This window comes from Corvus kubaryi, unplaced genomic scaffold (assembly GCF_017639235.1).
Source record: "Corvus kubaryi isolate FWS band 111438036 unplaced genomic scaffold, C.kubaryi_AGA036_p1.0 76, whole genome shotgun sequence".
Lineage (NCBI taxonomy): Eukaryota > Metazoa > Chordata > Aves > Passeriformes > Corvidae > Corvus > Corvus kubaryi.
Window position 1 is genome coordinate 14,029,002 of NW_024582063.1, and position 22,951 is coordinate 14,051,952.

The 22,951-nt window shown below is 41.4% G+C and overlaps 2 protein-coding genes across 3 annotated transcripts in view; one reads left to right on the top strand and one right to left on the bottom strand.

The window, feature by feature from the left end:
- The window catches only part of LOC121675754 (collagen alpha-1(II) chain-like), a 91,642-nt gene that overhangs the window by 20,725 nt on the left and 47,966 nt on the right, over positions 1-22,951 (bottom strand). The gene's annotated exons all lie outside the window — the stretch shown is intronic.
- The window catches only part of EPAS1 (endothelial PAS domain protein 1), a 41,657-nt gene that overhangs the window by 10,944 nt on the left and 7,762 nt on the right, over positions 1-22,951 (top strand). Inside the window, exons 3-11 of one of the 2 annotated variants that reach the window (XM_042051855.1) lie at positions 4,571-4,722; positions 5,314-5,398; positions 5,718-5,780; positions 5,890-6,008; positions 6,104-6,306; positions 15,375-15,481; positions 20,816-20,963; positions 21,706-21,914; positions 22,239-22,426. In XM_042051855.1, coding sequence (XP_041907789.1) covers positions 4,571-4,722; positions 5,314-5,398; positions 5,718-5,780; positions 5,890-6,008; positions 6,104-6,306; positions 15,375-15,481; positions 20,816-20,963; positions 21,706-21,914; positions 22,239-22,426 — 1,274 coding nt within the window. The remainder of the gene's footprint in view (positions 1-4,570; positions 4,723-5,313; positions 5,399-5,717; positions 5,781-5,889; positions 6,009-6,103; positions 6,307-15,374; positions 15,482-20,815; positions 20,964-21,705; positions 21,915-22,238; positions 22,427-22,951) is intronic. The other variant, XM_042051856.1, reaches the window with a different exon arrangement.

Sequence of the window (22,951 nt, forward strand, 5' to 3'; positions counted from 1 at the left end):
GTAGCTCTGACAGTCACCCCAGGAAGGCCATGGCAGTTTTATGAGGCTTTTTTACAGGTTTCAACATCTCCCAATCTCACCTAGACAGGGATTCTCCTCCTGTATAGGCTTCCCAGTGTTAAATGAACACAATCTTGGCTGGGCTCCATCCATCTAGCTATAGTATGAACAACAATATTACAGCGCTTCATTCTGCTGAATGTGCTGTTAATTTAAACTGGCATATTTGCAGTCCAGTCTCCCTGCTACACTGTCATGAGAGACTCCTATTAGTTGAGGGGAGGTGGAAAAAGTTGTAGAAAAAAACCAGACACACATCTTTATTTCAAAATTTAGCTAGAAGCTATTTTGAAATGCAATGCTAACAAAGAAAAATTTAAAAAAAATTTTAAAAAAAAAGCACCCTAAAAATCAGTATAAACTGAGTCCCACTGTTACCTTTCTTGAAGATGTGCAAAAACCTGGCAAGTGTGCATGAGGTGCTGCTCTCTGAATAAAGTGACCTCAGACCTACTGGAAACCAAAGGTTGAAGTTCTGCTCTCACCTCCTCATGCTAACTTCGCACTTCCATTTGGTCCCAGCTTTCTCAAATATTTTCCATCTGAAGCTGAATTTTCTTACGTTTGTGCTCCAGTTCAGCCCCAAGGTAAATAAATGAAGACAATTTAAAGCAAAGTGAAACACAATAGGGATTTCAGGGAGGAGCTTGCAGTAGCCATGCCATTATTTGTTTTGCATCTGCAAAATAGATTCCTTCTAAAGCAAACCAGATTTTTGCTAGTGGCAATGACTGAATTGCTTCTGAGGTATCACTCTCCTAAAGTGTGTATATCCTCTGAGTATTAGTAGCTAGTGCTTTCCACAGGAGAAAGGGAACTAGTGCTCTAGTGCTCTAGTGCTGACACTGCACCCATAGGAGGGACTCCTATTTATTATTTATATTACTATAATTATACCGAGTTACCTGATACAGGGCATACCAGAGCCGCCACAGTGCAGCCCAGCACATTTCTTTGCTGCAGACCGAGGATCCTCAGGTAGCTGATCTGCTTCAGCGGGTTAGCACAGACGACACCTTCTGGGACTCTGTGTTTGCAGCCACCGCAAAGAACCGGGAAACAGTCGGAGACACGAGCACCTTTGGTGTGTCCCCCAGTGCTGCAGCTGCACTGGGTAGGCTGCTGGGGGCTGCTTACGGGGGACAGGCAAGGAATTAGATGGGCAGCAGAGTGGCTCTGGAGGTACTTGGCACCCACCTTTATGTGCCTGATAGCGCCTGCAGTTTCCTCAGCTTTGAAACGTGAGCACGCCCTATTAAGTACTACAAGAAACCCGTATCTGCCAGCTCCCCTTTCCTGCTGCAGCCAAGCTGCTGAGGAGAAAGGAGGGGGTGCAGTGGGGTTTATTGAGTTACCAGGGAGGCTGGAGTGTGTCTGCAAAACACCTTGGTTGTGCTTTTGGGTTAGGTTAGATGGGGTGCACAGCAGCACAAACAATGATCTCTCCCTCCTCCCCATCCACATCACAGATGCCTCCAGCTGGACAAAGATAATTTTAATAGAAACAGTTGAACTCTGATCCCACAAACCCCGGTAACTACATGCTTTAAAGCTGACTATATCTTTAAGTGCTGTGCTCAGCTCGGACCTTAAGGGTTTGAACCTGCAGCCCTGATGTGAGTGATCCATGTCCTCTGTGTGTGTTTGTATAAGTAATATAATTTATATACATGGAAAAGCAAACTCAATCATCTGATAATACAAGTAAAGTGTTTGTCTTTCACTGTTGGAGGCATTTAAGAATACAAATGCTTTGAATAGCCTTCCTGCCTTTGAATGGTCATGTTTTGTTAATGCAAACTTAATGAGCTGGGAAAAAAAAATGGAAAGGAGGGTCTGGGGTTAGAGCTGAAAAGTCATTTTTTCTCTGAACCCACACTTGGCTGATTGTCTTGGGCTATAGCCATGATCCCTGCTGAATAAACCATTTGTTTGCTTCCGGAAAAGTAAAAAAAGACCCTTGACATTCTTTACGCAGTAGAAACAAGCTTGGGAGCAGATGGTCACTTACCTCTTTTTTTTTTTCTTTTTTTTTTTTTTCCTTCCCTAAATGTCATTTTGGTCAAAGTGCATACTATTCAAATATATTATTGTGTATTTTCTGTATTTTAAATGCTAGTCCTGATGTAATTTCCTGAAGTCATTTGCTTTGTACTGAGGAGGAACTGGCCCTTGCATGTGTAGCCAGAATTGCAGTGCAGGGACGTGAAATGATAAATCCCCAGCCTGTGCTGGCCATCCCTGGAGAGTGTCCTTTCTTCCCTGCTACTAAACAGTCTTGTTGAGAGGCAAAGGGTGATAAACCAAGTGCTCCCCATGGCTCTGGGGCGGAGTCCATTTCTTCCCTTGTTTGCACGATGCGTGATGGGCTGCTGCGGGGAGGGATATTGAGAAGCAGGAGGATGCAGCAGCCAGCATCATTTTTGTCACCCTTCATCTGTTCCAAACAGTGCTCAGTGGGCTCTGCATTGCAGAAGCTCATCCCTCTTGGTTCACTTGCAGTCCATCCTCAGGCACTAGCAGATGCAGTTCCAGGAGCTGTATAGATCAAACTTATCCTTTAATCATCACTCATTAGGACTTCAAAGTACAAACTGCATTAGTTTGGCTCAACCTCTTCCCTATTCAAAAAAGTAACAAACCCAAACCATATAATGTTTTACAAAGCTTTGCTCTATTCCTGCTTCTAGACTTCTTGCAAAATGAGTATTTCAACAAGAAACATGAAGGAAAGTGATCAGTGTGCTGTTTCATTGAGGAAAAGAACAAAAATGAATTAGTTTTGTCAAGTGCTAAGAGTATGTACCACAGAACAAACTGTAAGCTGAAATTGCAACATTAAACCAACAAGGAAGAGCATCTTCTCCAAGAAACTTGTTTGTGTCCCACTGTTCTTGCGAGTAAGGCTGATGCAATTATGGTTGGAGCCTCTGGACAGCAAAACTGGTGGTGGGCCCAGCCTCGAGCCTGTGCCACCAGGAAAGGGCACAGAAAGCAGAATTGTTTCAGCTCTTCTCCCATCATCCTTGTTGCCATGGGCTCTAGGGCAGCTTTGATCTAGATGAGACTTACTCATGGCCTTATATCTTGAAGTTGGTTATTCCTTATTCTGAGACAATTAGGTGGGGTTTTGTTCTTCATTTACCTGCTTTTTCCCTTCAAAATCAGAGCTTTACTATGACATTTGCAATGACTGATCACAAATGAGCAGGCTAACTGACAAAACTGTAAAGATAAGCTCATCAGAGCATCTCTGAGGTACACAGACCAGATACAATATCTCTAAGTGGTTTTGTAAAAAATCATTCCAGAAGTTTCACATAAAACATATCAAGTAATTATTGGGCTGGCTCCTACACAGAAGTTTTTCAATGCTAGTTGTCTGCACGTCATTCCCTGACAGCTTATTACTCATGGAGCTGAGACATGCTTAAAAGCATAGAAGGGAAATGGGCATTTGTGTGACTGGCAGCAGAAGGAGCAGTGCCTTCCCCCTCCCTCCCTGCCTGCAGTTTTGCCACGTGTCACCTCCCATGGCACGAGATGGGCTGTGTGGAGCACACATGACGAGGGCATCGTGGTGCCATCAGCTGTCGCTACACTGCAGCCCAAAGGTACCAGAAAAATGTGTAACCAAAAAAAAAAAAGCTGTAATAAACATTCTAGCACGGCCTTAGATTTCAGCTGGACAGTGGCATGTCTTTCCCAAAAATGAGTAAGATGCACTGGGCTCATGAATCTGCACAGGCAGACATCTGGGACATAAGCAGAGTCTGAGGCTCTCCTTGCAGGACAGAGGAAGTGGGGGTGGATGACAAAGCTTGTCAGAGTTTGGTGGAGTAGAGCATAGGAGGTTCTAATGTCTGCAGATGAAAAAGCAGGTATCAGTGGGGTGGATCTGTGGTTTTCTGAGGAATACTGAGATTTATGGGATGACAAAAAGATTCACCCAAGATGACTTCAAGGGAGCAGTTTGCTAGTTTTTCTACTCAAAGTAGTGTTAACAGATGTGTCTGTACTGAGTGAAGAGGTCTATTTAGACATGCTTTGTAGGAGCTGTGTTTGAACTTCTTAGAAAGTCTGACCTGATGGAAGAGTCCCGTTAGATGTAAGGGATGCACAGATTTATGTACCTTCTGTAAGATTTGCCCTCTATCTTGTGCCTCCTGTTAGGAGGTACAAATGTTGCATGTGGCCAAGAGAACGTGCACAAAGAAGATGCACTTCAGTGCCTGAGTCTGTAGGTGTTAGTGACTGAAAGCACATCTTGCAGAAACATGCTAAAGGTGAAGAGAGGATCTTGCATTTGCCAAAACATTTTGAAAATTATCTCCTGCCTTTCTAGTGATAAGGGTATCCCTTTCATATACTGTTCAGAAGGCCCCACCAAAAGGGGTTTGTTGAAAGGAAATTTTAACAGCAGAAATTTTGTAACCAGATGTGCTTGCATTGCAGAAGGCTGGCTGGGGTGCTGAAGGCTTTAAATGCTTTTTTTGTTTTTTTTTCTCAGTATGTGCTGACAATGAGAATGAACTAGAGGCAGACCAGCAGATGGACAACTTGTACCTGAAAGCTTTGGAGGGATTTATTGCCGTGGTGACACAGGATGGAGACATGATCTTTCTGTCAGAGAATGTCAACAAATATATGGGTCTTACCCAGGTAACTTGTTCCCTTATGCTTTCCTCTTTGTGATACAGTTCATAGAAACAATTCTTACGCCTAAATGCAGAAAACCCATCTGTGTGTCACTGCAAAGAAGACTGGAAATAAAATGTCTTCTTTCTCAGGCAGGTACCCTGCACAGCAGACAACACGGGTTGGAGGTTCCCTCTCCCTTCCTACCAAGTTGTAGTGTCTTTGGTGACTGCAAAGTTGCCTTCCTAGATATTACTGGGGAGAAGAGAAGGCATTTATTCCACTTGTGCCTTAGACTATGGGACAGAGCTCTTTTGGGTCCCCCTTTTTCTGCTTTGTGGATTGGGAGTTTTCTCCTGTGTTGAAAATAGCAAGTGGTGTTGGTGTTGACTGTTAACTGCACTGTGCAAATTCAAAGATAAGAGAGTTGTTCTGGGGAGAAAATGAGGAGTTATGCATAGGATAAACAAAGGGAGGGTCGTGGGATTTGTGCCCGTGAGCATCCTGTTGATGCACTTAGTTCTAGTGACCAGTTTCATTTGAATTGTATTTAAAAACAGATAAATACTTTAAATTGCTCTGATTTGGCTAAGTGTAGCTCTTACTTCTACACAGGTGGAACTCACTGGACACAGCATTTTTGACTTCACTCATCCATGTGACCATGAAGAAATTCGAGAGAATCTGAGTCTGAAAAATGGTAATAATGAAAATACAGAAGTCCCTGCTTGCTTTTGAAATAACCAAATGAAGTAAATGGCTAGTAGAGATCTGTTAGTCATGGTAAAGGGAATTTTCAGTAATCATTAAGTGTTATTCAATGCTTTGCAGATTTGTTTTGTTTTGCCAAATATTTTTAAAATATGATATTACTAAGGAATTGTCTGTTTAGTATTTTCCTTCCATCAAGTTTAGATGGGTATAATGTTTTCAACTGTCATTCTTTGGAAAGTTTTATGTGCTGCAAGCTAAAACATAGGTTTAAAACGCACAAAGTCCTATTTACATTGTACTTAAAGTTTTAGGTCTGAGCTCTACTAACTGCTCTGCAATGGTTGATGAATCTTTGATGGTCTCTGCAGGTAAATTATCTGAGAATTAGTCTGTTATTTCTGTTGAATGCTTCATGCTTATAAGTAGGAGAAAGCAAGAAGGAAAGTGAGAAAACTCACTTGCCTTTTCCTGATTCAGGTCCAGGCTTCGGAAAGAAAAGCAAAGAGACGTCAACTGAGCGGGACTTCTTCATGAGGATGAAATGCACTGTTACCAACAGAGGCAGAACTGTTAACCTCAAGTCTGCCACATGGAAGGTACCATATTTGAGCCAAATTAAGTGGTTTTGATTTTTATTGACATTTTGATGTGTAGAGAAAGTACATCCTAAGTTTGGTTCTCATTATTTCAGGTTTTGCACTGCACTGGACAAGTTAAAGTATATAACACTTGCCCTCCTCACACTCTGTGTGGGTATAAGGAGCCTCTTCTCACCTGCCTTATAATAATGTGCGAGCCTATTCAGCACCCTTCAAACATCGATATCCCCCTGGACAGCAAGACCTTCCTGAGTCGCCATAGCATGGACATGAAATTCACCTACTGTGATGACAGGTAAGCTCCACTGGTTTTTCCTTTCCATAGGTGTTTTTATCTTCCTGAACAAAACAAGCAGGTCTTCCAAATGTCCTCTGTGGTCCTGGTAAGCAAGGACTAGAAGAAAGTACAGCCTGTTACCAAAATGGCTATTTATGGCTTACTTAATTCACTTTAAATTTCAGTTTGGGCAAAGCAATACTCCTGATGTATTTCCTCCTCCTGCCAAGTGAGAAATTCAATTTTACTGAGAAATGTGAGGCAACTTGGAGCCACAAACATAAGCTTCTCGGGGTTTAACACACTGAAGGGTATACAGGATTTCTGTTCCCGTGTTTTAGAGCGTGCCCCATGGGACACCATATGGACCTTAGTCAAGGACTGTTTTACGGTTGGTTTGGCCCACGATGCTGTTATCACTTAGCTGGCAAGTACTTCATGCTCTAAATTAACCAGGAATTGCTAAGGCATCCAGAGTACCTGGCTACTCTGAAATGGAGTTGCAGCCTCTTGCTTAACAAAAAGCAAACAGCCTGTATTGGTTATCTACATGCACCTCTTAGTGACGAAATGGTGGGGGGGGAGGATCTTGGATCAGGCAAGGGGCTTGTCCTCTGCTCCCCACGCTTCACTCTTGAGTGGAAAAAATGGAGATCCATCTAGTCTCCATGTGCCTGACTAGTGCTGGGACCTCCATGGCCTTTCATGCCATCTGCCTCCTCTGCCTGTCTATGTACTAACAATCTTCCATGCATGCGAGCGAGCCAGAGATCCCTTCCCACGAAGTGTCTTCCAGTCCCCCATTTGCCCAGAGAAAAGTCTTGTCTTTACTGCTGTGGATTTGGGGTTTGTTTTGGGGTTTTTTAAGTTTATGACATCATCCCTAAATTCAAGATGAACTTTTGAACTGCCTAAAGAAATTGATCTCCTGAAATTCAGAGATGCTAGCAACCTCTGAGGTCTGGAGGCTTATCAGTGAGATTATACACATGCTTGCAACTTACACAGAAACTCACAGGACCAACAGCTTTGCTGTTTTCTTCAACCTTCAAAGGTTTTCTTAAACTTTGCTAAGTAAGATTATTTTTTTAAACAATGTGATGAAGCGGCCATATAAAACTTGCAGTGTTAGCAGCTGTGGATGAAAGCAAGATTTTAAGTGTGAAACCTGTGGCTGACCTTCTGAACTCTCTGAGAACTGAGCAGCAAGTGTGCTTTAACTAGAAATGGTCTCTGATGTAATCACAATCAGACTTCTTTCTTTGTTAATATTTTCAGGATGAAAATATTGAGATATCAATAGGATTTTGCTGCTGGAGGGAGAAGCAACAATATGGTAGTGATTCATTATTAAAAGCAATGTGACTCTGAATTACTGGGGTCATTCAGTGGCAGGCTACAGGAGAGTAGCAGAGGATTTTGCTTTATTGCAGCATTCACATGTCTCTGCAAGACCTAATGCATAAGCCATTATAAATGAGAATTAGAGGGACTGATGCTATCCCATTAAAGATACACATGCTTATTTTTTAAAAAGTTATATATTAGGCCCTGTCTTAAATAGTGGGTGTTTGATTTACAGGGAAAATGTTTCACATGGCAGTGAAATACAACAGCTTCCTGTGGAGGATTGAGCTTGTAGGGATTTTAGAGATTTTTTCTTTAAAACCAGACTACAAAGTAGTACATCTTTTACTAGATAGTTTTGGTTGGATGTTTCATTCCTGTTTTATTCAGATCTTGATAAAGCTGCAAAAAGCCAGCCAGGGCAGAGAAGGAGGAGACCTCACAAACCTTTCAGGTTCTTCACAGCAGATCCACCTGGCTCCCACTTCCCTTCCAGAGGGATGTTGATTTCTCTCCAGCAGGCGACACTTCACAAGGCACATAAAAATGCAAAACACTCAGCTGTTCTTATCAAATTCAGTGCTGCTAGACAAATTGCATTGAAGGAGCAGCTTATGCCAAGAATGTAAGTCCAGGCTGGGGAGCAGAGGAGGGAAGGCAGCATGTGCCAGTGTCTTTCCTATGTACTCTGTCCTTTCTGCAGTGATGCAGACGGTGTCTTTCCAGTTCAGGGCTGGTATCATTGAGGGCAGTGTGCCTCCTCTGCCAGGCTTCTGCAGTGGTCCTGGTATTGTCCTTGCAGTTCATCTGGTGTGGATGATGCCTTAGGTTTTAACTTTTCTATTTTTCAAATCCTGTACTGGCTAGTTTGTAACTCTGAAACTTCATACAGCCTGTTAGCTGCTGTTCTCTCATGCTGGTTAGACATGACAATCCATCTCTAGGTTTTCTCTTCAAGGGCACTTTGATTGTCCCAGGCCCCAAAATGTGTAAACTATAAGCCTTTGAAGAGGAGGAGCAAACTTGGGGCAATTACATCATTAACTGAAATTATAATTGGAGAATTAACCCTGGTATGCAAATGAACCAAACTTAAAAAACTGTGAAGAACCTGTGACCCAGGGTCCATCTTGGGTGTGGTCTTTTGACTGCCCAGGCTGTACCTTTGAAGGCCCTTCAAATAAATACCTCCTTTTATTCTCTTAATCTTTAGCCTCTGTTTTCAGGTAGCCACTTCCAGGCATCATGGACAGGTCTGCTTCCAGGGAGCATTAAGTTTTTATTTTCAAAGCACTCAGTCAAAGAAGCTCTCGGATTTCTGAGTATAATCTCCTTAGGGAGGCTCATAGTCTCTGTCTGACAAAGCAACATACAAAATACAGGCTGGCTACCTTGCAGCACTTGGTGACAAAAACTAGTTGGCTTTTGCCTCGGAGGGTACAGGGTAGATGCAATATGAAGCAGGCAAGACTGGCCATCATTTAAAACATGTGAGACAGTAGCCCATATAATTTGCCTTCCAAAAATAAATTATGTATGTGGGCCTATGACTTGGCAGTGGTTAGGTGGGATATGTTTGTATTCTTAAAACAGTTTTTGCAAGGTGATGAGCCTGTAGAGAAAGGTTCATGAGATATGGATAATAAATAAGGGTTGTTCTGTTAAATGCCTGCTTCAGCCATTCCTGGAGAGTGATTTAAAAATGTTCCCTTGCTCCACTTATCTTGGCTAAGTGGTTTACAGGAAGGATTATTTTAGCTGTAATACAGAAATGCTGATCAGTGGTACAATTTAATAATCCAAGTGAAAGCTTAGTTCAGCTGCACAATGCTTTTGTGTCAGGAAAGTTTGCCAGTGAGCGTGTTCTAGTCAGAAGAAAAGGCATGTCTTTGTACAAAGGCAATTTTGTTACCTTGGTGGCATAGCTACTGCTTGGTGTATCTTCATGTGCAGGGCCACGGGGCCAAGGAGTAGGTAGAAATAGTGGCAGTGTGTTCCTGTTGTGGAAAAATCCACAAAACGAAAGTGAAAACTGTACTTGAATTTGATAAAAACCCCCAAAACTGCTTCAGGTGCCCAAGCACAGACGGTTAGTCTGAGCCATTATGCCTTAAGTACATCAAAGGAAGACCATATGCTGTGGATTGGAGGGAACCAGGGTTTCAAGAGCTGTGAGGGCAACGCGCCTTTAACCTTCGTCCCTGCGACCTGTGCAGTGCTGGGGAGGGGAGAGGGAAGCACTCTCCCTTTGCCTGTAATTGCCCTGGGGAGCATGTGTGAGGGGAGGGAAGAATGGATAAGGAAACAGATTTGTTGTGCAGGGGGTGAGATGCACAGGTGCCAACTCCAGAGGCTGCGTCATCAGTTGCCCTGGCACTGGCACACTGAATGGTGTATGTCTCCGTTACTTTGAAGGCATAGCTTGCTGTGGCGAATCGTATGTCCCTGAATACTAGAAACCAAATTAATTATATACCCTTTTCTGCTTTTTCTTGATTGGGACATTTTAATGGTAAAGTTGAAGAAGACAAAAGGAGCAGTGGAGGATAATGTGGTGATTCAGAATAGGACGGTGTAGGAAGATGCAATGCCATAGTGTTGGTCCCAGTTAGATTTCCCATATGAGTATTCATGTGGCATCCAGGCTGTGCCCAAATGAGAGGAAACTGAGTTTTCTTGTGTTTCCAGTCATGTCCCAGTAAATAAGAAATATGCAGGCATAGGACTTTGGATGAGGATTTAAGTCAATTTGCCATTTGACCTATACTTGGGGAATATTCTTAAGTTTAATGAGAACGCAAGGAAACATTTGAATGGACCTCCTGTCCTTTCACTCCTGCTCGGGGGAAAATGCAGTATGAAGATGAGTGAAGTGGTGATATCTGAAGCCAAAGATCCACATTTGACAAGACTGACTTTTGGTATGTGTCATATTTAAGAGTAAAACATGACCTACTTCTTTTGTTAATAACAAAACCTTGATTTAGGTAGACAGAACGAGTAGGAGTGACAGTCCTGGTGGAGATTTTCATGTACACGTGTAGTTTTTTTGCCTCGCAGGGCAGATACACCTGACCAGGCCATCCATACTGCTCAGGAGTGGCCAGGAATCCCAGGATTTTGCATTTTGGGGTTTTTTTTTCCATTGGCTTGGGTTAGAGTAGAAGCAGCCATGAATATTTTTGAGAGGAGATGTGGTTAGTTGGCAAGACTGCCCTGCTGCCTGCTCTAGCAGGCTGACAGAGTGCTTTACCCCAGGCACGGTGTCTGTGTTAGGCTTTATTATTTTTTCTCTTTTTTTTTTTAACTCATTCTGCTTTAAGTATAACTTTGTTTTGTTTGTTCCCTCCAAGACCATTTTAACTTCAATACCTTGGTAACAGTTTGAATACAGAAGGACTTTGTTAAGAGATCCACACCCTCACACACAGAGTCCGCACAGGGCCCGACAAATATACACCCAGCTATTTTTTATGAGCAGTAAACATTAGAGCAGTCTTTCACAGAGCCTGACTTCTCAGTTCTGATGGTTCTTACCATACTATTTTAACTCAAGAAATGGTATACAATGAAAAGCTTTGTGTTCCTATAAAGGGACAGAAAAGCACAATTTTAAGAAAAAAAAAAATACTTGAACTAGCTCATCTTGTAGGAAATGCACCCTCAAAGCAGTGAGTTTTGTTTGCTTTGCCATGTCTCAAAGAGATAAAATAGGGCAAAGTTGTGCAAACCTAGAAATAGGATTCAGATCACTTGTTTCTTGATTGTGTACCCTAAGCACAAAACTTTGCCATTTTTCTGTGTCCCAAAAATAAAATATTAAGATACTTATATATATAGTATATATAAGGGAAACTGAAATAGTGCTCAAAACGCACTTGAGTGGTGGCAGCTGGGACAGATCTGCTACTGCAGATGGGTATTGCCCACCTCTTCACTGTGTTTTCTGAGATTTTGACCTCTGTACATCATGATGACAGGTTTAGCTCGGAAAACTGAAGTGCCACTCTGGCAAAAATTAAGATTCCCCCAAAGGTGTGTTCGTGAGAAATTTGTGTTCTCAGAAATGAGCTGGTAACAGGAAAATAAACAGCCTTGCAGCCCACCTGTCGTCTTCAACAAAAAAAATTATTATTATCTTACTAATTAGCATTCTACAGATGCAAAGGAAACACAAAGCCTACCATGGCAGGAATGCCATCCAAAACCACCATACAGTTTGTTTTCTAATTTTGTCATTCCACAGCTTGCACAAAGAGCAATTTTCTGTCTGGTGTCTAAGCAAAAGTGGAAGTCTTGTGCCTGAACTCAGTTTTGTAAATGATCCCTTGGTGCCATGGGACACAGACGTTTCCCTGACTTCCTTAGCTGTGTACTCCTCCTTCTCATAGCTCCGTGGGATGCCTTTTCCTTTGCATTTAGTCCTCTGTGTGTTCACTTGGCATTTTGTGTTGCTGAGGCTCCTGTGGAGAGCACATGGAGTTTGGAGGGTGCACCTCACTGGCAAACCTCAAAGTGATGCTCCGGTGAGGTCAGGGCAAGGACCTGTGCTGAAACACTCACTGCCTCCTGGCCCAGGGGCTGCTCAGGCTCTTGGCTGTGCCCAGTCTTCTTCCACAAACATCTTGGGAGAGCAACAGGATGGATGTGATGGATAGCGGGATAGCTGCCTGCCTTGAGCCTGGTGTATAATGTGGCACGAAATACGCTAATCTGATTTCCAGCCCTGCACAGCCTGCAGCCTGTAAGATTTTTTTTAAAGTTTTTCAGGGTCAGCAGCACCACTGGAGGAATAAAGAAAGTTATTATTAGAGGGTGTGAGCTGCCAATTTATGCACCCAAAACTAATAGAGATAACAATTATTGGAGAGATAGTGTTTGTTATAAAATAGTGGTATTTTAAAATGTATTTAGGAAACACTGTCAGCCCGTTTTAGGGGGGTTTTGTGTGTGGGAAAAAGGAACATTCTACAATTTTTTTAAAAAAATCATGTCAATGCTAGGAGTCTTCAACGAGAAGTATAATGAATCTGAATAGTGTTAACAGATGAACAGATAGGTCAATGAGAGCATAGAGGCTGTTTAGCCATTTATTATTATTTTTTAAAGTAACTATTTTAAAACAATTACTCTTTATCAGTATTTCACTGTTACCAGGCATCGGTTTAGAACTTAGCCAGTGTTGTGGGGTTTGTGGGTAATTTTTTGATACCTTATTTTTATCTTTTCGTGTAATATGTAGTTGGTTGTAGTAAAAAGATACTACCAACCGACCACTTGCTAACTTCCGTCCAAGATTACATTAAATCTAATTAGATTTGTCATTGTCACAGCAGGATTGCACCACAAGTCATTTTGTGCCATGGAATGACAAGAAGAGTAATTTTATAGTGAGGGTGCTCATTATGAACAGCAAGGAGCAGTTTGAGAAGGGGAATTACAGGATTGGAATACATAAATTTTGTATAGAGATGACAATTCCCATATAAGAAGAGTCCCTGAGCCTGCTGTACCGTGTAGTTTTCGTTTGCTGTCTCAGTTCCACTGTTCACATCCATGAAGGCTGTAATGTGGGTTTGGATTTGCACTGGTGCTGCTGGGTACATGGTGCTTCTGTTTTTTCCCCATTATCTTCATTTCCTTTTCCTTCTCCCTGCTCAACCCCCACTTGGCTCTCAGCTCCCAATGACTGGATTAAGAGTAAATACTCAACTTCCTGAACTTTAAAATCCTTCCCCTTGCGATGAGCTCCAAACTAACTGGAATGGCTTTATGATATTGTGCCATTATATAACAAAAGGCCATCGTTTCTGTTTTTAAAGACCGTATGTTTACACTGGTCCTGCCAAAGCCTCTGGTCACTTACTTGTGTCCCAGCTGGCTGTGTAAAGGCTAGCAGCAACTGTATTTTGTGAGCCTTAATTTTGTTAGGACTCCTTCAGTGTTTGTTGTTTTCTCCTGATGATTCAGCTTTGATGACCAACTCATGATGAGAACTACTTTTCAATAAGAAAGAAAAAACAATTGTGGTTTCAGAAAAAAGGTAGATTTGAGTGGGATGCAATTTAAAAGCTCAGAAGTTTGTCAGCAAAGAGAGTAAAAAAAAACTCTTTGAAACCTGGATTCAAACATTTCCCCTTTGTTGTGTAAATAAAACACAATAATTGTGACTGTAAATAAAACTAGAAACATAAACAGAAGAGTAAGTTTTTGAGGGGAACCCAATACAAGCTACAGCTTTTGCTCAACTAAAGTTTTATAAACCCATGTTTGTTCCATGGAAATCAGGACAGAGAAGAGTTTTCAGAGTGACAAAACCAAGGTGTCCTAGGGCTATGAGCTATAGAGTTCTGTGGAGGGGGAGGTGAGGGAAAAGCTGACTCAATACCTTGGCGTTCAAGCCATACACAAAATAGTCCCATCTTATGTGTCTTCCTTGCTGGAGGGGGATCCAGGAGATGAATACCATGCTTTTGCTCTGTTTGTCTAACAGTATTTACATGTCTGTCTTGTAAAGACATGCTTGTGTCTGGAGGGCTAGGCCAAAGCTGTCCTTCCAGGGAGCACCCAAACCTGAGGATGTCTCTTAAAAGTAGCAACACCACAAATCAACTCTGGTGGTGGCCAGATAAAGCCATTCCGAGTGAGTTAGTGATGAGGCACAAAACCTGGGCACTGCCACTGACAGCTGTGAGGTGCTGCAAGATGTGACCATTCCTTGCAAACCTCCCAGCTTTTAAAGGATTCTGACAGCTTCACAATCAGTTTGGGTCCTTTCTGCTGCTGTTCTCTGTATTACAGGTTATTGTTAGAATTTAGGAGCTAGGAAGATGCATGCAAGAGTGTCAGTCACTGTCTTGTAAACCAGAAGATAATCTTTGCTTTTGAATTAATTTTATGTACTTTTTTAAACTCACCGTGTTTCCTGTAAAGTTGTGTGTGATGGTATTTCCAATTGAAGTACATTTTTTTTCCACCCCCTCATTAGAGAAAATCATCTGCACAGTTTGATGACCTATTTTCATTGATTCAGGAACTTGTGAGAAATCCTGCCTTGTGTCAGAAATACTCTGAAAAAAAAGTCTAGTTTTTGAGATCATAGCTTTCTTTGTGTAAAATCCTACTTAGTTTGTGGATTAGTCACCCAAGTAACCTAATCCATATGCCAAAGTTCTCAGGTAACTGAGGAAAGACTAAGTAGACGAGCATTTTTTTCTTTTAACTGCCCATAATTTATCACCTGGCATTTTTATTTTATTTAAAACAGTGCTCAAAGTGGTGATTTAACCCTTTTGTGTATGTTTTTAAAATGTATGCATACTTTTAAACCTGGTGGCGCCAACCACTACCCCCTCACACATATTTGATTTTGAATGGTGGTCGTTGGGAGTTTCTGCATGTAGTGGACAGCTTGAGAACTTTGTCAGTAACAAAACTTGATACTTTCTATTACAGATAGCATGCAATAGGTATAAGAAAATTGGCAATGCACATACTGACATCCTTAGGAATTTTTATTCCAGTAGTAGTACAAGGCAGTTTATTCTGAACACGGACATATTTCAGAATGTGATCAGAAGTCCTCTACAGCTTCTCATGTGTTTGGAAGCTCAGAATTTCTCGTATTGCTTTTTTAATTCTCTTAGTCTAAGGACTCGAGCTGATAGCTGCCCTGCACATGTAAGCATAAGGCTACAGTGACCTGAATTTTAAATACTTGCTTTTTTTTGTTAAACAAGAATAACAGAGTTGATTGGATACCATCCAGAGGAGCTGCTGGGTCGTTCAGCATATGAGTTCTACCATGCCTTGGATTCAGAGAGTATGACCAAGAGTCATCAGAACCGTAAGTCGTGTTCTTATTTTTGTTTGTAGTTTGCATGTAAAGCATAAATGGTGGGTACCTCAATATGCAGTTGAAAATACAAGTGCATTTTGTGTGCAGATACTCTCCAAGAGCAGTATTTACACCAGGTTACTCTGCTTGTCTAGCTGAAATCTGGTGCTGGTCTTTCCCGAGGGTCTGTTTTTTGCCATAATTAAAACTAAACTTGGATGTTAGAGAGAATCACTGCCCCTCTAAGGTATAGTGCAAGGTTCAGCTGAAAATTTGAAAAGCTGAGGTAGGCAGTTCTAACCTGGTGAGAAGGGCATTTACTGGTGGCCAAGAGAATTGGGATTGTTCAGCCCAGAAAAGAGAAGGAATTGGGTTGATCTTCCAGTACCTGAAGGGAGCCTACAGGAATAATAGAGAGGGACTATTTACAAGAGCATGTAGTGACAGGACAAGTAGGAATGGCTTCAGATTGACAGAGGGTGGGTTTAGATGAAATATTAGGAATAAAGTCTTTAGTATCAGGGTGGTGAAGCACTGGAACAGGTTGCTGAGAGAGGCTGTGGCTGCCTCATTCCTGGAAGTGCTCAAGGCCAGCCTGGATGGGGCTCAGAGCAGCCTGGTCCAGTGGAAGGTGTCCCTGCCCATGGCAGGGGCTGCAACTAGACAATCTGTAAGGTCCCTTAAAGATCCCAAACCATTCTATGTTTATCTTTCTCATGTGCTGTTGGGCTCAGCAGGCAGAGCTAAAGGGAAATAGGAAGAGCTTATTGCAGTGTTCTTTCAAATGTCTTTCTTTTGCTATCAAATAACAACTATCTTCCCCATCCAAAGTAGATGTGCAAGGAGATTTTCCAAAAGGGATATTCGTTATACAAATAATACCTATTGCCAGGAACAGCTGCTTCTTGTTATTGTTATGCCTATGGGAACTGCTCCCATAGCTAAAACTGTTCTAGCTGTTCTTAAAGTAAAGTACCTGAATTATTCTGGGAGCAGGGATCAGATCCAAGATCCCTCTCTTCAGCAGGCCACACAGTTACAATTTCCATCTCTCTCACATCAGGTGTCTTAAAATAATTGGATTTAAATCTTTAGTCTCTGTCCTTAAGAGTTGGTGCTTTGGCTGGAGACAAGGTGGTACACTAATGTACAAATGACATTTCCCACCCTTGGCTGTTATGGCCCCCGAACCAGTTTATTGGAGAGTTCTCAGCAACACATCACTAAAACCTCTGCAGATGCTCTTTTTATAGAAACAAAGCAAAACAGCTAGACTGGAACCTAGAAGATCATAAAGAAAAACCCCACACGCCTTGTAGTTGCTGTGATGAAGGTCTCTGTCCTCAGGAAAAAGCCCATTACTTAGGTCACATCTGTGGGGAATTGCCTGCCAAACAGACTTACAGAAAATATTTCTGTACTTCCCAGAGAAAAGTTGCAGCAAAGAATAGCTGTCTGACCTTAAGGGGTTAGCTCCAATGGCAAAAATTCAGGACAGTTTTAAGTTGAAATGTTTCTTGAAAAAAATGTTTGGCAGTGTTGAAAGTTGTATGCTGTAAAACAGTGTTGATATGAATCATCCTGTTTCCAAAGCTGCTTAAAAGAAAAAAATAGATCAGCCAATACTTAGTGAGAGTTATTTGGGAACGTAATTTTTAAAATTGTTTCTTAGGTAATATTTTAGTGGTTTTGCCAATAAAAATGAGTAAGTGGTATTTATAGATAGGATGTTCATACCCTATGCTGGGCTATTAAAAGTCATCCTGAGAAATCAGGGGGTGTGCTGCACTGGTACTTTTGAATCATTGAGTTGGATTTCTAAGAATGGGACACCACCAGGGAGGGAATAAAATGGGAGCTGGCAATCCATTTGGTAACAGGAAAGGGAAAGTGAGCAAGCCCTTGTTGGTTATCCCTATCTAGTTAATGAAACGGGAGCACTGAGTTACTTGTCCATGGAAAGATTTCTGGAGAGTTTCTAGTACTCACCATGACCAGGCACTAACAGATGTTTCTCCTCACTCCAGCAATTCAATTAACCTCACAAAGTGCAGGGTGTGTGTCTAGATGCCATTTGTGCCCACTGAAAAGGGCCATGTCCTGCAAACTTGCTGCAGGGTACAAGGTCTGATCAAGAAGCAGAATGAATGCAAGAGTAAGTCTTAGAGGGGTGGTGTTGCACCAGCAAAAGTCCTCAAGGCACCGTAGAGGTTATAAATGTTTAGGCTCAAACTGTTCCATAGGATTTATGATAGCACAGGATCAGCACGGATTATCTTTTTACTGTTCAAAGCACAGGACCAAAGTCTATTGCTGTGATAAATGTCGTTGCCCACAACAGAACCATCAGTTTAAATCACCAGCAAATTTGACCCCTTTAGTTTTTCTAAGATAAATAGTACCTGTGTCTTCTGGGACCATCAGGCTTCTTACCAAGTCGGAGAACAACCACAAAGACAAAGTGACAGCCAGCTGCAACTTGACAAAACACACATAAACCCTTCCAACAGGAAATGCCTGGATTCCATTGTGTGCCACTGAGGTGCTGTGTAATGCACAGGGTAACCAAGCTGGTATAGAGCTTATACAGACCTTACTTGTTCCTCCAAGCATGTGGCTATACAGAACTTACTCATTTTCCCTGGCCACGTCCTCAATCCAGCTCAAAATTCATGTTCAGCCCACTTGCATTTATTAAACAATAATTTTTATTAGAAATACGCTACGTATAGAGTATATCTCCTTGCAGTAATGCACTCATCAATTCTGAGTGCCCACCAGTTAGTGTTGTAAAGATGTATGGGAAATAGAGGAAGGAGACCGAAGTTGGAAGGAAAAACCTCAGATTAATCTCTTGCACAAAGCAGAACTCCTTCCCTTTCCTTCCTTCTAATTTAGTGATAAATCATGCTTCTTGCAGCTTTACTGTACTGCAGGGTTGGGGTTTTTTTCTTGAGGTGAAATAGCCTCACGCTCAAGCAAGCCACAATAGTGCCTGTGTTCATGGCTGGAAGTACAACTGCAGAGCGAGCACGGAAGCCTTAATTAGTCACTATCGCGTGGAAGATGAGCGTGCGCTTGGCAGTGCTTCACATACCCCGGGTTTTATGTTACACAAGCAAGATGCAAATTTCTGTCTTGTTACATAAATCTACAAAACAGATTGACTGTAAAACTGTATTTTCTGATTCAGCAATTAAGAATCTATAATCTATATTTAAGAATCTATAATCTATAATTAAGAATCTTTCCACTAAGAGCTGGTCTTGTTGCCATTAAAGCCAGTGGGAATTTAGCTCCTGACTTCAGTGGGGAGCTGACTGTCACCACCTGGGACCAGCCACTTGGTAGTACATAGCAGAAGTTCAGCAAGCCTTGCAAGGGAATCATGGTTTTGTGTTCTATTAAATTCATCCCTGCCTTCCCCCTCTCCACACAAAGATAAGGAATATAATTGGAGCCTATTTCATTGACATGTAACTAGTTCTGCACAGATACAGGTAATGTATACTTTATAAAAAGTTTTAAAAAATAAAGAGAGAAGTGAGAAGTTCACTTTGAAGGCAGGACCTTAAATGTAGCATTGATGACAAAGTCAGCAGTTACAAGTGTATTAGTAATTTATGAGATTACCCCATGGAGGGATTCTGCTGTACTTTATTATATCAGAACATGACATGCTTTGAATAATAATAATAAAAAAGATTAAAGCAGTAAAAAGCTTCTTTGTAATGTAACAGGCGCCTACACTGTGACTCTTATTGATGAACTGATGATTAGGAAGCAGTGTAATTATGTTTCACAATCAGAGCAGAACAGTCCAGTCACTAAAACACTTTGAAATGAAAGCCTTTTGATTTTGTTCCACCAGAAGTATTTAATCAATAAAAGTAATGTTCTACTTTGTCTAAATAAATTAAATGAAGGATGATTAAATACTCCTAGGAAGAAAACAAACAAACTTCAGAAATAGAAGGATAAACACAGCAACAATTATCTGCAAAACAGTTGTTGTATTTTACAGGCCTGGATTTGTACATTTGTATGGTGGCGATGTAGGAGAGGCTGACAATAAATAGCTTCTGTTAATGGCCACATTCACAAGGAATTTTTCTGTAGAAAGACTACAGAATCAATTTCCCAGTCCTCCTGAGTCAAATTGCATTATTTCTAAGGCATTAGTTTGATGGCATACTTCTTTTGGATGTAAAAGCTGTTTAAAAGGAAAGGTTGCCAATGTGTGGTCAGGTTTAGTTCAGCCAGTTCCCATTTCTGCTGCTACTCAGTGTGACTATATCTGCTTACAAGTACAAGCTCTTATTAGTGTGAGTATTGCTTGTCTACTCCAGCTCTGATTTTATTGCCATTGATCGACATTATTTTTTCTTCACTGACAACTTTGAATTACAACAGACAGGACATCATAAAACTTTACATCTCAGAAGTCCAAAGCTCCCCACTGAAAACTCATTCTCTGCAAATACTGCAAAATTGGGGGATAGCAGGGCTACAGATTTCACCGTTCAAACATTTAGAAGCTTTAAACCCAAGTTGTACTATTGTCAATTTATTGCTTGAAAAACACAGGACAGTTCAAAAAACAGAGTTAAATAAACATTATTTGATTTGGTCACATGGATCTTGGTTTCTTCTAGGCTGCTAATTCCAAGCTTGCACAGGAACAACACAGTTCAACCAGAGGGAGAAATACAGTAGTTCAGCTTTTTTTTGTCTAGACAAAGCAGTCCTGTTTACTATTCTTAATTTTTATACTTTTTTAAGAGTGATATTACTACCACAAGATCTTAATTTTAAAAAAATTTTTAGTGAATATAGCTTTTAAATCATCTGATTCTTATATTATCAATCACCTAAATAAGGAAACTATTCCTAATTTTTTAATTTCCTAATAATTCCTAAAAACCAAAATAGTTTCCTCAATAAATTCACTTTTCTACAGATCAATTTGGAAGCCCAAACTGAGACGTGTACAGTACAACAGGGACTCAAGAAACATGCAGTCAGCAGGCATTATTTTGGGAGCAGTTGGAATATTATATTAAATTTTTAAAATTCCACATTCTGATCTGAAGATTCAGACCATCTCAAGAACTCAAATGCTGGAACTCAAATTTTCAGTCTTGAGTAGAAGCCTCAAATGAACAGCCCCTTTCATGTTTAAAATGGCTGAATTTCCCCAGAGTTAAGCACATCCTTGTTAAGAAATGCCTTAGTGCACTTCTGCATAATGAAAACTCAGAAATGGGTGTATTTAAAACAAGTGTTACATGTTGTGTGTTCCTGTCCTGCTGCATTATTTATATCTCTGCCCCCTTTTCTCAGTGTGTACAAAAGGTCAAGTAGTGACGGGCCAGTACCGTATGCTTGCCAAGCACGGGGGATACGTATGGCTGGAGACCCAAGGAACTGTGATTTACAACACCCGAAACCTACAGCCCCAGTGCATTGTCTGTGTCAACTACGTGCTGAGGTGGGTTCAGAACACGTGTGCATTCGTGTGCCGGAGAAACGCAGTATTTGGAGGAGCTTTTCAAGGGTCTATTTATTCAGCGTTGTTGTTCTGAAATCAGCTTAGTCATGTTTGTTCAGTCTTGTTTACTGATGTTAGACATCAATGAAAAATGTGGCATGCCTGTTCACATATGCGCTGTTGAAATACACCACAGCCTTTCTCCTCTGTAGAGCGGCTGCTGTGCTCATGCAACCCAGTGTAAGGTCTGCACCGAGTACTTTATTGTGTAACACAACTGCTAATGTGTTTTGTTTTTCTAATGCTGTGACCAAGAGATAAAACTACGTAGTAATTGTATCTCATGTTGCTAGGAGAAGCTGTTTACAGCCTCAAAAATCAGGACCAATCAGAAGTTTTGCCTTCATTTGGCAAAACTCAAGTTTTTTTGGTCCTAGTTGGGGCCAAAATAGGAAATACTTATTTGAGTAATAGTCATTACAGCCTCAACTACATCCCTTTAAAAAGCAGAGCAACAAAGCCCCGAGTATTCCCACAGAAGTCCTGACCACACTCTCTGCGTCATCTGAGATGGTGGTGGCTCAGCAACGCTGGAACTGTGCCTCGCCTGTCGAGAGCCTGGCGTGCAACCGAGAGGCCAAAATGCTCCTATAGCCCCAGCCTCAGAAAGTTTGTACTGCCTACTTTATCCACATCTTTCATCTTTACAGTACAAAATGCCTAAAACCTATTTTCTTCTTAGTGAAATTGAGAAGAACGATGTTGTGTTCTCCATGGACCAAACAGAATCACTCTTCAAGCCTCACCTGCTGACAATGAAGACTGCCTATGACAGCGGCATCCCTGCGACAGAGAAGAGTGACTTCTTGTTTACTAAGCTAAAGGAAGAACCAGAGGAACTTGCTCAGCTGGCACCAACACCTGGTGATGCCATTATTTCCCTGGATTTTGGTTAGTATTTGTATAAATTATTTTTGTGCAACAAAGAACCACGTGTGAGCCTACATTTAGAAACTTAATAGACAAGGTCTGTTTGCCGTGTGTACAAATTGGGAGTAATGGCTAAAAGAGCCCACATGCTCACACCAGTGGAAAATTTCCGTGAATGAGAGCAGAATCAGGCTTTCTTGCTGACTAAATAACATGCATTAAGTCTATGCCAACTTATTGTCATGGCAACTAGGAGCAGTGTTTACTTTTAATGAATAGCTGCAGTTACATCATAACACTGCACCAGATAAAAGTATTCATTAATATTGTTAAAACTCCATCCAGGAACACAGAAGTTTGAGGAAGCCCCTGCCTTCACCAATGCTGTTTTGACACCAAACAAAGCATGGCCAGTGGAAATGAAAAGCCACCCTGCTCAAGGTGAAACACTGACAATACCATCCTTTACAATGCCTCAGATTGCACCTGGCAGCAGTACTCCAAGTGCAAGCAGCAACAGTAGCTGTTCCACGGTAAGAAGAGCTTGAAAAACATTAAAAGCCTGTTATGTTTTGGATGCAAATCCCATCAATATATGTAGACATTTTTGTGTTAACGGTCCTGTCTCACTCCTTATTAGCAAGGCCCAGCATATCTCTATCCTTCCTATATTGCATCATGCCTTAAGAATCAATAGCAAAACTATCAAATGGGAACAATATCCTGGCTTCACACTGCAGTTCTCGTTGTTGCCCAGCTGTCCCTCAGTAATTACTGTAACAGATAAAACAACTAGTAGGAGAACATGCTACCACCTTTCATGTAGTTAGCCTTATATAAAAAGCCAGTGTAAAGCCAGTGGCTTTATAAAAAGCCAGTGGCTGCTGGGAGCATTGCCCCAGACCCATCCTCTTTCTGTTAAATAGAAGGCTGCAGCTTTTAGGAAGCTTAGCCAAGTCAGACTTTTGAGAGCAGCTCCTTGGAGTTTCCCACTGAAGGAATGAACATGCTTACGTGGCACTGCTCCCAAGAGCTAGAGCCACTCTTACCAGAGGGCA